At 42.1% G+C, this 13,892-nt stretch overlaps 1 protein-coding gene across 2 annotated transcripts in view; it reads left to right on the forward strand.

Moving 5' to 3' along the window:
* The window catches only part of LOC139059908 (uncharacterized), a 37,109-nt gene extending 28,104 nt beyond the window's left edge, over window positions 1–9,005 (forward strand). For both annotated transcript variants that reach the window (XM_070538466.1, XM_070538465.1), the window contains exons 8-9: window positions 5,869–5,989; window positions 8,526–9,005. In XM_070538466.1, the coding sequence (XP_070394567.1) occupies window positions 5,869–5,989; window positions 8,526–8,612 (208 nt within the window). In that variant the 3' untranslated portion in view covers window positions 8,613–9,005. The remainder of the gene's footprint in view (window positions 1–5,868; window positions 5,990–8,525) is intronic.
* The last annotated feature ends 4,887 nt before the right edge of the window (window positions 9,006–13,892 follow it).

The following is a 13,892-nucleotide window of genomic DNA, read 5'->3' on the forward strand; positions in this document are numbered from 1 at the left end:
TCATGTAGAGCAGCCCCCTATAATATTTTGTTTAAAGTACAAGTGGATTCGCCAGACAAAAGTCTGGCGAATCAACATTTCTTTATACCACAACTGAACACGCTGCCATCATCTCACCATAGATTATGCAGAACCTACAGTGTTGAGAATTGCCACGTTACCTGGCTGCAAGTTTCACGATAGGGTAACATCCACTACTATCTGAAAAATACAGTAGAACCTTGTTGATGTGTTCCCATTACGTATGTTTACCCGGTGCCAACGTTCGCAATCGAGAAAGAAAAAAATTACCGAATAGTTACGCTAATTTTTTACCGGTTCATACGTTCCCGGAATACATGATTCTTCGGCACCAATATTCCGTATGTCACCAAACTGTGATCGTATGATACATATTCCGACTGCTAGATTACATGTAAACAAGAAAATAAGCATTAGCGCACACGATCGACAACAGTTTATAGCTGCCCACTGCAGTAGCTTCACCTCAATACTCACCCGCCCTTCTCGCATAAAAACGCTTTTCGATACCAGGAAATCTTTTCCGGGGTCGTTGCTTGTGCCATTCACAGCTATCACCGTCAATCCTATCGTGATAAGCATCTTCACCTATCTATTTCACAGCTGCCAGAAGCTTTTAGTAGACGATAACCGAAATGTGCTGCCGTTTCCTGCTGCAGACTGCAATCATAAAACGTTTTTTGGCCGCTAGATCCCATGTAAACAAAAAAATGCAGCTAGGTGTGCCCGATCAAGACAGCATATAGCCGTCCATCTCGCATGATAACGACAGAGCAAGCAGTTTCTTATTCTAGCGGTACCAGAAAATCTCCGCCCCGGTTGTTGCATGCCGCATTCACGGCTATCACCACCAAACCTACTGCGATAAGCATCTTCACCTATCTGTTTCACAGCATGTGTGTAGTGCCATTGGTAGCGTACTGCACGCTTTTAGTAGGCGATAATCCAAACACTGCAGTTCACTGTTGCAGGCAACGCTGATGTGGGCAGCATGTTTCGCTTCGGTGGCATCTGGGGTCACCCACCAGCTCAATTTCGTTTCGGTTTCCCGTCGCCCTCTTAAAACACCACAAAGGAAAACAACAAAGCACGTCTCGGGCCGCCAGAGCACCACCAGCATAATGCGCGTCGGCGTCTCGTGCTGCAACAATTCACGCAACACTTCACATTGTGCACATGTCAGCAATAGTTGAGTCTGTCAAATTTTTTAGTTACTTCAGATCGTACACCTTCCAGGTTAGTACGTTTTGTTTGTTTCTTCAAGACATGTGAAAGAGGTTCTACTGTACTGTATAGGATGCCATATTCACACATTTGTGTCGTATCTGCTAACCACCAGCTGTCTGTGTTGTCTGGTTAAATGTTAAATATTGTTAAAAGGGAAACCGAACAAGTACCAGCACTGCAGCTCTGCCAGTATTGCTTCAATAGTACAACATAGACCACTTATAGCTTAAGTCCCTGGAGTTGCACTATAAGTGGTACCACCCCATAACCAAAACTAGCGCTCAAAGGCTGCATGTGTGCAAAACATGCAGACCAAGCAGCCGCATGCATGCAATTATTGGAAGCATGCGAGTGGAAGTTCTCCATCCGTTTAAATTTACAACAGTTGAAATATTAATGTTCGAGTACCCGCTGCCTTCGCATGAAGTAGACAAAGTAATTTTTTAAAAACCGACGCTGACCGCAATTTCAGATGCAGTACAGTATCTCGGCTGATTTCTTGGACTGATCGGCATATGCATGGTTTCAAAAACGTGGTGAAAGTGTACAGTTACCGCCGTTCAAGTGTTGCCCATGCCCCCTCTTTTGTTATCAAGGTGGTTTCTCTGCTTTCCATGTGCCGTACGGTCATTGCAATGGGTTTTGTTGGCTCAGCACCAAGTCACAACTTTGGTCGCTGACAAGGCACACTGGTTAGGCCAGCCGGCGGGGTGTTGGGCGGCATGTCATCGTAGGAAGCTTACCCTTGATAAGTTCGTACCTGTAGACAGTTATACATGGTGATTACACGTGTGGTCGCATGCATGTTCTGAACTGACGGCAGTGCATGCGAAGTGGAGTTTGGTTTCTCGGGCGATCAGCTGTGGCAACCACAGTGGAATCTCGATAAACAGAAATGGCTTAAACAGAACACCATCCTCGTGGTTAGTTGGTTTGGTATTCATGCAGTTGTATTCATTTTGTCTCTCAGTAAATTGAACTCCTGATAAACGGAACCAATTTCCCAGGTCCCTTGAGGTTCCGTTTAGAGTCTACTGTATTTAGAATGCCTACCAAGTTTGTACGTGCACAGACTGGTCGGGATGGCGGATGCTCGCAAGTGCTCATAAAGCCTCATAGCTCTAAACTTAATTTGCGGAACACTGCTTAAACTGGTAGCAGCCAAGGTCACATGCTCAATATCTGCACATGATAATGACGTGCTTTGCAATGGCTGCAAAGAAACTGAAGCTGCATTCAGTGTAGTACACCACTGATAAGCAGCCTAACAAAAGGCTTCTCCATTGCCTAGGCAACCACTGCGTACCCGCATTGTGCTGCTGCCGTTTCTGTTTGTTTGTTTTTGCCTATTCATTAGTTCCCTCCTCGTTTCATGCTTATCCTCCTCTGCACTGCCCTCGTTGCTCTCCCTTACCATCGGCCGGCGTAGCTCATTGAGAAGCGTGCTCGCTACTGCGCTTGTTGGCGGCATTTTCCTGCAGAAGCCACATTATGACTGGTATTTCGTCTTGCACAGGTGCACTGTAAGGGGTATGTGCGTACGTGGAGTTCTATGTTAGGGTAAACAGTATTCGGGAAAGGCCTCGTTGTAGCCAGTTCCCCACTATAAACGGTTACGTTATAAGTGGTCTAAACTGTATATACCAACTAGTACTCATTTAGTATAGACAATTTAGTCTGAGTGAAATTTCATCGCAGTTGGACAAATTTGAATGTAAACAAAATTCAAGTTTTGATGCCGAAACAGACCCCTGTTCACCTGAAAGCAGTGCATGTAGTCCAATATGTTCGGTGACACAGGGTGCATGTAATTTGAGGAAAATTTGACTGCTGGCTAGTTGGTTAAATGTACTGAAATTTGTGCATAGATATTACGACAAAAAGAGGCGAACACGACACCAAGCGCTTGGTGTCTTAGGTAAGAACATGACTTAATGTTTGTTCTTTTCTTTCTTTTTCCCTTTTCTTTTTTCTTTTCTTTTTGCAATATTCGTGCCCAAACTTAATCAAGAGTGCATGTGTACATATCTAGAAGACTGCCATGTGTCTGGTTTATTCCATTTGTGAGTGATTCGATATACGATCTCTCTAAGCACAGATATGAAGGCGGGTGCGTCTGTCGCAACTGTACCAGTAGAATTCCCAGGCAATATCGTGGCTAATGTCTACATAAGAGGCGTTCTCAAACTTGTGTTGCTGTTGTTGATGTTGCTCTGGTGCTGCTGAGTCTGAGTTTCCCGTCTCGCCAATTCGTAGCACTGTAAATTGCAGCATAATCACTGTGTGACCACCTGTGAGCAAAAGTACAGAGCACAGGCTTGCCGAAAAAAAAATCTCATCGTAATTTAGATGCTCCAGCTGAATTAAGTGCAGTGGAAAGCTTGCAATGCCAAGTTTGGACTACAGTCCTCAATTTCAAGTTGCATTCGTAGTTGCATTTGTCCATTTTTGTTGGCTTCTGCCCAGGTCCAGTTAATTGTTTACTGGCAAAAATGGACTGCATTGTTTTCTCGTACGATCCAAGGACTGAGCTTAGCAATTTTCAAGAAATATTATGGTGCGACAACAGCCCAGATCCAACAAAATTTGCAAGGAGATTCAACCTCCAGTTGAAATTGATGAAACAGTCTTCCTGAGCAAGATATGGATGGGATGGGGGCGGAGTCACTGCGCACCGCGTCCTATCATGTTGTCCCCACGTGAGGGTAGCGGGAGGAGCATCATTCAAGTTATTCTTTCACTGAACTACCGGGATTGGCCCACATTTTGATGTACGATGACATGTTAATTAATATTAAATATTTTCCACTATTGAACATCTGAAAACTACAATCCGATTATGAGGCACGCCGTTATGGGGGAACGTGTCAATGTTGTGATGGTTACAGTATATGGCTTCTGTGCTGGAAGTCCTCTGTCCGAATTCGGCCGTTGGATAATTGTATTCATATATTCGTTTAAGAATTCACAACTTCGTCATAAGGCTGGCTAAGTAAACACGCATAGTGTGACCTGCGCAGACACTCGTGGACAGAAAGAGCTCGATATCCACGAGCAGCATGGGCTAGAACTACAGGGTCTTGTCAGCATTGTTTCCTTGTGTTGACCTCGCGTTCCCGTACTGCAGCATGCTTACAGTGGGCAAGGCGTGCGCTTCTGCTTCGTGCTTTCCACTGCAAGGCTTTGTTGACGTTGTCACTTTGCCTTGGCTTCCTGTTCCTGCAGCCCCAACGTCTGGTTGCCTCCAGCATTAAGCTGTAGCAATTGCCACGCATGCAGCAGCATGCTGTTTCTGCATATGGACTAACGGAATGGTCCTTGCACGCATGCAGGCCCTCCTTGATTGAGTGCGATTATTGTTTCACAGGAGCTTCTTGTCGGATGTTCCTACAATTGACACACGAAAGCATGTTTGTGCAATGTAAGGGAGTGGTGCTTCGCTGCAGAAACACCCGCACCAACAGGTATTGTCATGCTCGTTACGTGTGGGAAATGATGGCACAAGCTGGCAGGGTCTTGGTAGATCTCGCAGTTTGTTCCAGCAAGCAAGGCTTTCTCACCTGAGGTCTTAGAATACAGCTGTTTCTTTGCAACAGGCTGTGCAATTGGAACACAAACACGCCTAGAAATACTTTGCCACATGACATTCGAATTCAGATTTAAAGGGAAAGCATTGACAGTAATTGATACGTATTGCAACAAACGTGCCACACGCCTCAAGGCGCTGGCTTGCACGTAGGAAATGCTTAAGGATGTTCTATTCAGGATACATCGCATCTTCACTGCAGTGAAGATGCGATGTCAATTTTCTATCCTTTAAAACACACATAAGCATGATCTGTAATCAAACACCTATTGAAAAAGAAAAAAGGAAAAGCACCTGTAGTCGTATGGTTAGAGCATCAAGCTGCTGTGCTAAGTCTCCTGTTCGAATCCTGTTGTCTCACTGTTTTATTTAACTATTAGTATATATTATATATATAACATTTATTTATATATTCAGAGCATCATGACAGCCAGTGGTCCAAGGGTCGCATATCGGCCCACGATAAGAGGCTAGAAACACCCGATACAGAAAAGGGGTGGTAACACGCTAAAAAAAGTATTTTAGATACTTTCAAATCCTTGACGTTCATTGACATACCAAAGTGGGGCTGCAGCAGAAAATTCAAATAATGGAACTTTGACCGTCGTTTCCTCTTTATTAATCAAATGACCAGTACCACAAGATTAACGGAAATATAGTTTAGAAAGAATACATTACCAGTGTAAGCTGATCTAGTGCTTTTCTTTAGTGTCTGTTTAGTGCAAGTCCTGTAGTATGGTTGTTTTGTGTTCTACAGCCTAAACAAATGTGGAATTGTTTTCAGAAGTGTGTTCACTCCTGCATTTTACCTCTGTAGAATTCCCTTCTTTGCTCCAGAAAGTTGCCACAGCAACTTTCTGTATGCGTTTTTCTGGTAGCCTGGTCAGACCTGTTAGTAAAGTTGCCAAAAAGAAGTTCTAATTACCAGCGACACGTTAGTTTTATTGATGCCAATGGTGTCTTTTGACATATCAGCTTGGCATTCTTTTTCACCTCCTGGCCTGTAATAACTCATTACCTGCCTGCGTTCACAGGAAGCGCCCAGCGTCAGCGCGACCAATGCGGCGGGGCGAGACACTGCTGTCGCTGTCAGGCAGTCCTGTTGAAGCAAAGACGTCGGCGGTCCCTATTCACATTCACCTCAACAAGGGCCAAGTGAGCAGTCTTTATTGTGGAAAATAGTGTTTGATCTGTGTTTAAGCCGGAGGCGTAGCAGTGAGACCGGTGGGACGGAAATGAGTGCGCATGCAGAACATGGACTAACAGCCTCCTTTATCAATATCAGGAAGACCGCATACAGATGTGGTCAGCTTATGTTAATTCGACTCTGATGGGACCTATGAAACCGATCAAATAATCCGATGGGTTGAATTAAACAAGATGCAGAAAAAAAATATCAAAACACACCACTGATTAATTTGGCAGTACTTACCTGATATTAAACTGCCCTCGAATCAAATGTGTGCCCAGTTTCTATGTGTCCAAAGTAAAAAACTAAGGTAGAAATGACCTTAAAGCTCCTAAGTAGAAATGTAATGTGCACCCAATTTTATAGCAAAGAAAGTTTTTCTACAATGGGAGCCGGCTTCCTAAAGTGAAATCTGCCACAGTTTTTTTCTTTTTTCTAAGTTGGCTCCACCCAAATACATCTGTTATGCGGCAAAGCATGCAATTGTTGCGAAGACTGTTTTGCTTTCGTGTCTAATTGTGCCACACCTGCAATTTCCAGCCAAATTTTCCTTAGAAGGGCCCTGAACCACTTCTTATTGAAGTGGAGAAAGGCATTTGTAGTGAAACTCAGGCTATTTCAGAAATACTTTGCCCTAAAAAGTACTTCAATGCGTTCAGCAGAAGCGCATTTAGTGGCAATCAAACACGACCTCCGCTGTGCTCCCCTTCCATCTTCAATGCTTTGCACGGCGAAGGCTACTGCACAGTGAGGCGTGCCGACAACGCTCCTCCTGTCACCGTGGCACGCAGTTCATTTGGATGTTAACATGGGCGCCACAACTTCCGCCTTTGGTGCCTACGACGTGCTAAACATAAGCCAAACGTGGTTGTCCTCGGCAAGCCAGAGTGCGCTTAACCAGTGGACTCGTGGCAGCAAAAAGCATCCTTGTGTTGTATTATAAGACAAAATAAAGCGTTACTTCAGTTCTATTTCATCTTTAGAAAAAAGAACTCGTTGAAATTTCTCTTGACGATGCGGGTGGCCAAAAGGTTTTGCCTTCGCTCCACTCCATGCTGCCCACACTTTTGCTTTTCAGTAGTTTCGTTATCACGTGGTGCCGCGCAGGCTTTGCTGGCTCACAAAACTCGCATAAACTGCAAGTAGCAGAGAATTAAACTTCCTTGTGATGTTGCGGTATGCCCGAATGGTCTACGCCACTTGACCAAAAAGCAGCTGCTGCGGCAAATCCACAGCTGTCTTGGCCCGGTGCTGCCATCTGTCGGGCACCGTTTTACTCACTGGTGGAAGCAAAGGGTGGTGATGGCATGTGCAACATCACCACTCCCCCGATTGGGTGATAGATTTGAAGTTTTAGAAAGGTACTCGGACCTTTGAGATGTAATTTTCTCCCATAAACTGTCTTTTCTTGCACGACACAAGCATTGCAAGGTTTCTTGAAAGTTGTTTTGACAGTCCAGGTTGGCTTAGTATTTGCCTTTAGTGTCCCTTTAATTTTTGCCAAGATCCACATTTTATTGGATTACAGTTCATTCCCTTTACAACAGATATTAATATAACAGTTTTACATAGCAGACCATATACACCCTGCTTGTATTGTTCCTGTAACAAATTCTGCTTTTAATGTGACGGTCTTTCATAGACTGTCAACTACAGTAGACAAAACATCGGGCAAATTTTGTCTAGATGACGCTGTTGCGACAGAATGTTTCGCGCAACTATCTTCAGGTTTATCATTTTGCTGTTAAACACTGCACTGTTACATTTGTTCTTATTGTAATGTTTGTATGGTGTCCTAAATATTTACTTTATACCTTAATTACTCAAATCTAGGCCGTCTCCGATTCTAAGCCGACCCCCGAAAGTTCGAAGCCAGGGAAAAAAGAAACTTAACATAGGCCATACGGAAAAGTGACGACAGCATTCACAAAATGAAAGCAGCATTTATTGAATACGAACATGCTGAGCTCAATCTACATCGCTATCTTCCTTATCACTGTCATCTCCTCATTGCAGCAGGGGCACGCAAAAATCTCCCGTTGCCCCCTCCAAGGACAAACATTTTTCTTGGCGCCCTTGACAAAAAAGGCTGTCCCTCAAATGGCTACTTTGTACCGTCGATGTGAAAATGTTGACATGGCATGAAACCACATCTTTTGTTGTATCTCAAATTCAACAAAATAACTTTTTTTTAAATTCAAGATTAGTCTTCTTGTTCATTCACCTGATAATCCAGAAAATTTGGCGGCCCCTTGTGTGTAAGGAAAATACGTAAGGAAATACGTAGAGGAAATACTCTACATATTCGCACTAAAGGTGAAATTTCAACATGATGATGCAAATTGCCAATTTTACCGATATTATATATCGAGGCTCCACTCTATATTCATTGTGGTGCCCTGCCTGACTAGACCAACTTAGTCCAGTACATAATAAAACAAAATAACGAATTAATTTTGAATCTTTGCACACCCCCGATTTAACACTTTCCTCTCTCTGCAGGTGGTGAAGGTTACAGCCAGCAATAACGGTGACACGGCAGTTCAAGAGCTGTACAAGGCCATAAAGAACCTGTGCGGGAAGATTTGATGACGCAGCACAGGGCCACGCATTGAACAAAGTCTCTGGAAACCCACCTTTTTATGATTTCTTCCCATGAAAAAAAAAAAAATGCAACATTTTACTCCACTTTGGATAGCAATAGGGGCTTCTTGGTACGGCATATCTTTTTTTGTTATAGCGCAAGCTTGACAAGGACAAAAGAAGGCACATCTGACATACACAGCGCTAGAAGGCTACGCTGTGCGCTGTGTATGTCAGATGTGCCTTCTTTTGTCCTAGTCAAGCTTGCGCTATAACAAAAAAAGATCCACTTTGGAATTTTTTTGTTTTATCATCTTGACTGCTGCAGCTTTTAACATGACCTGTATCACGAACTTTAGTCATGTAAGAAAAAATAAAGTTGCGTAATCTTTTAGTTCAGTTTGCTTGCATGATTATTGAAGTAGAAGCTGGATTGGGTACTGAAGAAAATTCATCCTTCGCAGATGTACTTCTAAATGCACCGTAAGAACAGGCACCCACATCAGGCAGTATGTTTCATTTGCAGTGACTTGGGGAAAAAAAACTTCTAAATGCAGCAATTTTCACTGTCAGAGAGGGAATAAACATACTGAGGTGTTTGTGGTTACCTTGATTAGTCTTACTAAATAATTACAAGATGATCTTAAAGGCGTGGGCAGAATTTTCATTAAGGAAATTAGTGTCTGAAGCAGAAACATGGAGTTACCATGATTATTAGTGCCAGACTTGTGTGTAAAACGGGAACTCTAATGACTCATTGGTATTTTGTTAATTTACGAGTTGCCCAGTTTGTATCGGCTTTCCAGTAGCATAGCTTGCATTGAAAGCAAGTTTCCTTTTTAGACTCATTTTCTTACATTCCTTTCTGCTTTCAAAAGAAGCTAAAAATATTCCTTATTTGAAGGTTACATTCCTTAGAAGACTAATTTAGATGTCGCCATTTTGACAAAGAATGCAGCCTGGTCATGACATGATCATAGTAGACGAGAACAACATTGAGTGCATTTAAAATTTGTTCTTCAGGAGATGACAGTGTCAACTGCGAGAGAGTAGGAGTCCAGCACAAGAGAATTCGCTGAAGTCTGCTGCTCTTATTCCTGAAAGTTTACTATTTATTCAATGTACAGTCAAACTGGCATTATGATGATTGAGGTGCAACAAAAGGATGCATATAGTAGCAAAGTGAAATTCCTCTGGAAATCCCTCATAGATTCCTATTGCAGTGCGTGTAGTAATGGCCAGGCCAAATTGACTCCTCCTCGAACTTTGTTATAAGAAGTTGCTACTGTATTTTGGAAACTGCTTTCAGCTCTCTCAAAGACAGCTGTATTAGTATTTGCTTTTCTGACATAGGTTCGTACTGCATATTCTTTCTTTTTTGTCATGTGGAAGTAAGATTTCTCTAAACGTGAGGGCTAGTTCTGGCAACTATCGTGACCTGCTGTGGTTGCTTAGGGGTTTTCGCATTGCGCTGCTAAGCACAAGGTCGCAGGATCAAATCCCGGCCGGCGTGACCGCATTTCAGTGAAGGCGAAATACAAAGACACCCATGTGCCATGCATTGGGTGAGTGTTGCACCCCAGGTGGTTCAAGTTACTTTCACGGCTGCGTGCCTCATAACCAGGTCTGCGTTTTGGCAGGTAAAAACGCAGAAATTGCTTTTTTGTTATCGCACCTTTTAATTGAGAAAGTTCCACGGAAAGGGAGATGAGGGTCAAAAAACAGTCGCTTTTCCAGAAAAGGTCAATTTCCTCTTATGTATTTAAAAGTCAAAGCCGAGAATCAACTAGAAGTTAATAAAAAATGCAAAAAGCACTTGAAGTGGCTTGTAAAAGCGTAAATGTACCAAAATTCCACGCACACGGCATTTTGCTCTGCGGCGTTGCCTGCTGTTGAATTTTCATGCAGATATAGGCCTAATCTCCTCGGAGAGCCCAATTTGGCAGCACCGCATTCTTGCTGAAAACACGAAACGAAAATTGTTTCCCCGCCGAAGTCTAGCATTGCGACTTCTTTGTTTTTAAACTTTCAAACCTGTTTTTCTCAGTTAATTATTTTGTACCATTTTTAGAGTTAGTGCACAAAAATTTGCGCACCTTATGCAGTGTGTTCACAATGCAATTTAACGTGCTTATGCTTCAACATGTCCTGAATTAAGAGAAACAACCTTCAGAGCTTTCCACAAACATACTCAGTAAGATAATTTCAAAAGTTTCTTCATTGAGAATAAATCTGAAACTTGGCATTAGAATTTTTTTCTAGACTAAAGGACAAAAGACACCCTATAATTTTTTTGTTTTATTGAATTCTGCTATTCGTTGGGAGAAATATCACCTATTTTTTAGTGTTTCCTTGTGTTCACCGTTGTTGCCTAAGCTTGTGCAAAAATTCATATTTACAAATGCATGGTATGCAAAAAATTAACCAAATGAACTGTCAAAAAACTAAACACAGATTTGAAAAGAGGAGCTCATGCTCTAACTGGTGAAAGTTTAATTGAGCTGTCACTAATCTTTAAAGAAAAATTTTTCCAAGTAGCATCTCCCCTTAATCACTTTCATAATTGTAGATATAATAAAGTATATGTTACAGTTCAGGAATTGAAGCCTGGAAATAAGTCTCGCCCACTGAATGACCAGAAATCCTCGAGGAATCTTGGAGTGATGGCATCTGTGTGCACGTTTTGGAGGCCACAACGGACAATACTGTTGAAGGCAGTACATGCATTGCAGTGAATAAATTCTTGATGATGTTCGTCTACTGCTGTCACAGTAAATGAGTCCAGTGCCAGACGAATCGCTGAAGTCTGCAGATGTCCTTTTTTGTCTTGTATTTGAATGCCCCTTTGTATGATAGCTGACTTTGATCATTTCTTTTGAGTCGCACAATTAAACCTGATCTTTGACCTCATCTATATAGTGTACACTGTGCCCTCTGTTGCAGGGCACATTCGTCACCGCACACGAACTAGTATTTAAGAAGCACGTGCTCGTCTACCTATTCTACCGGTAAAGATATGCTGGTTAACAGCTGTTATCACTGTGAAATTATGCACTGGAAAAAGGGCTATCGAAATATCCTAACAAATATGCACCTTCGGGCATGTCATTCCTTCAATAAAATCAATAGCTTTTTATAGAAGTGTTTCTCTATTCACTTGCACCGGCAATAGTCATTGAATTCTGCACAATTTCATTGCCTCTTTCGCTCATTTTCATGGCCACTGATGCAAACGCAAGCACTTGAGCGCGACTGCACAAGGCAGCACACTAACATAGCAGTTGCTTGGCCACACCACAGTGTTCAGCACATCATTCTTGGCATTCTTCTTTTGAGAACCCTTTGCCATCTTAGGTGGTAATTCGTGAAGTGATTTTAATTCCAACATCACTTGTCATTTGAAGTTTCAGAAAGGCAAGTTGTTGCATACAGCATAGGGAATTTGTGAATAAGTCTCGCACACTGTTGGAACATTTGGTGCAGTTCAGAACAGTAACTGCTGTCGCATTAAGCGAGTTTCGGGCCAGCAGAGTTAGATGCATCTTGAATTGTACTGTGAAGAATTCCGTCTTTTGGAACTGTTAGTCTTACCATGGCATTAAAATTTTGCTTATCCTGTCACAACCATATGAAGTAACACAACAGTTTTCCCTATGCTTCTTTTGTCATAGGAAAAAAACTCATTTTTTAATTGAAATGTAGAAACAGTAAGGTAAATCAAAGTGGACGAAAAAGCAATTTGCCATCAGTGGGAGCCGAGCCCACCAACCAGTTGATTTACAGTGGTGGCTGCTCCCACATGTACATTTTAGAGTATTTATACAACTTTATGTATGGTATTTATACAGTTAAACCTCAATATAATGAAGTAGGGAAAGTCAGCAATTTGCTTCATTACATCGAAATTTCGTTGTATTGAACTTCGACCTTTTATGCAAATAAGTATGGAGTCCGATCTATTTTTCTTACACGGAAACGGGCTGCAGAATTTTCCAAATTGTCGAGTAATAGAAAAAAAGCAAATTTGCATGAGAAAATTCATTTTGATAAATTTGGGAGTCTGCGACGAATGATAAGGTCTCATGCCACATCAACGATATCTTCACATAGTCGGTACGAATTAAGCGAAGCCAGCCACACTTTGTGGTTGTGGTCACGTTGGCTGATATGAGGCGTGTCACAGTTACATGGCTTGTTGATAATAGAAACTTGTGTGTAGGTGCATATATGCAGCTTTCAAATAATAAAGTTCAGTTGGAAGTCGATACCTGTCTTTCTGTTCTGTTTCTGTTCTTCGTGTCCTTGTTCAGTTTCCACACTGTGAATTTGCATAATGGATCAACAATTAGCCTGACTTCGCACCTTGCTCTACGAAGGAAGCTACTCCTTTTCTAATATAGTAGCACCTTATAGATGTTCCTTACAGTCACAGTGCCTCATGGCATTTCTTTTACCTTAATAGACACATTACTCTCTCTCTTTCTGTCTCTCTCTCTCTGCTTCACACGTAGACTTGTTGGGAGACTCGCCTTGGCAATTGATGTTATATCTGATGTGTTTCATGTGGAGGTACACAATCTATTGTGACAGCATCTTTCACAATGCACAAATGCCATTGCAACATTTTTGCACTATTGCACATTTTTATTGTGAGAAGAGCAGCTGTAGAAATATTCCAGCATTAATGTATGGAGGCATCAAAGCTAAGAGGTGTCACATTTTGGGCATAGACACCCATGTTGACAGTGCAAGTAGGGAAATGAAGCGCAGCTGAAGGTGGGCAGGACTAGGCCAAAAATACAGTTCTGTTCTTCTTACGAATTTTTCAGATCCACCGGCACAATTATACCCATGCACTTCCAAGGCATGTACATCACTTTCGATTTAAACCATTGCAATGTTTGTCTGTCACTCTATGCACACTATGCAATGCTCGATGCAAATTATTATTCCTACATGTTAAGACCATTTTTAATAATCTGACAAAATAAACGCAACAAGAAGCTTACATGCATAGTACTAAGCAAAACATGGACATGTCTTTTCTTAATTCGATTGAGTCAATTTACAACTGAAGCAGTACTTCAGTCTCAAGATGTCACAGTTTATCTCTAGGGCTCAGTGATTCAATATAAACACCAGCGTAATCGAAGGCACTGGTGTCAAACTAGAAAGCAGCACCCTTCATGAGTGGGCATGCACAACACCTCCAGCTAGTGCCACAAAATTAGGCAGTGATAAGTTTTTGGAAGTTCCGAATGTAACATGTGCCTGCCGCTTTTAAAA

This window comes from Dermacentor albipictus, chromosome 5 (assembly GCF_038994185.2).
Source record: "Dermacentor albipictus isolate Rhodes 1998 colony chromosome 5, USDA_Dalb.pri_finalv2, whole genome shotgun sequence".
NCBI lineage: Eukaryota > Metazoa > Arthropoda > Arachnida > Ixodida > Ixodidae > Dermacentor > Dermacentor albipictus.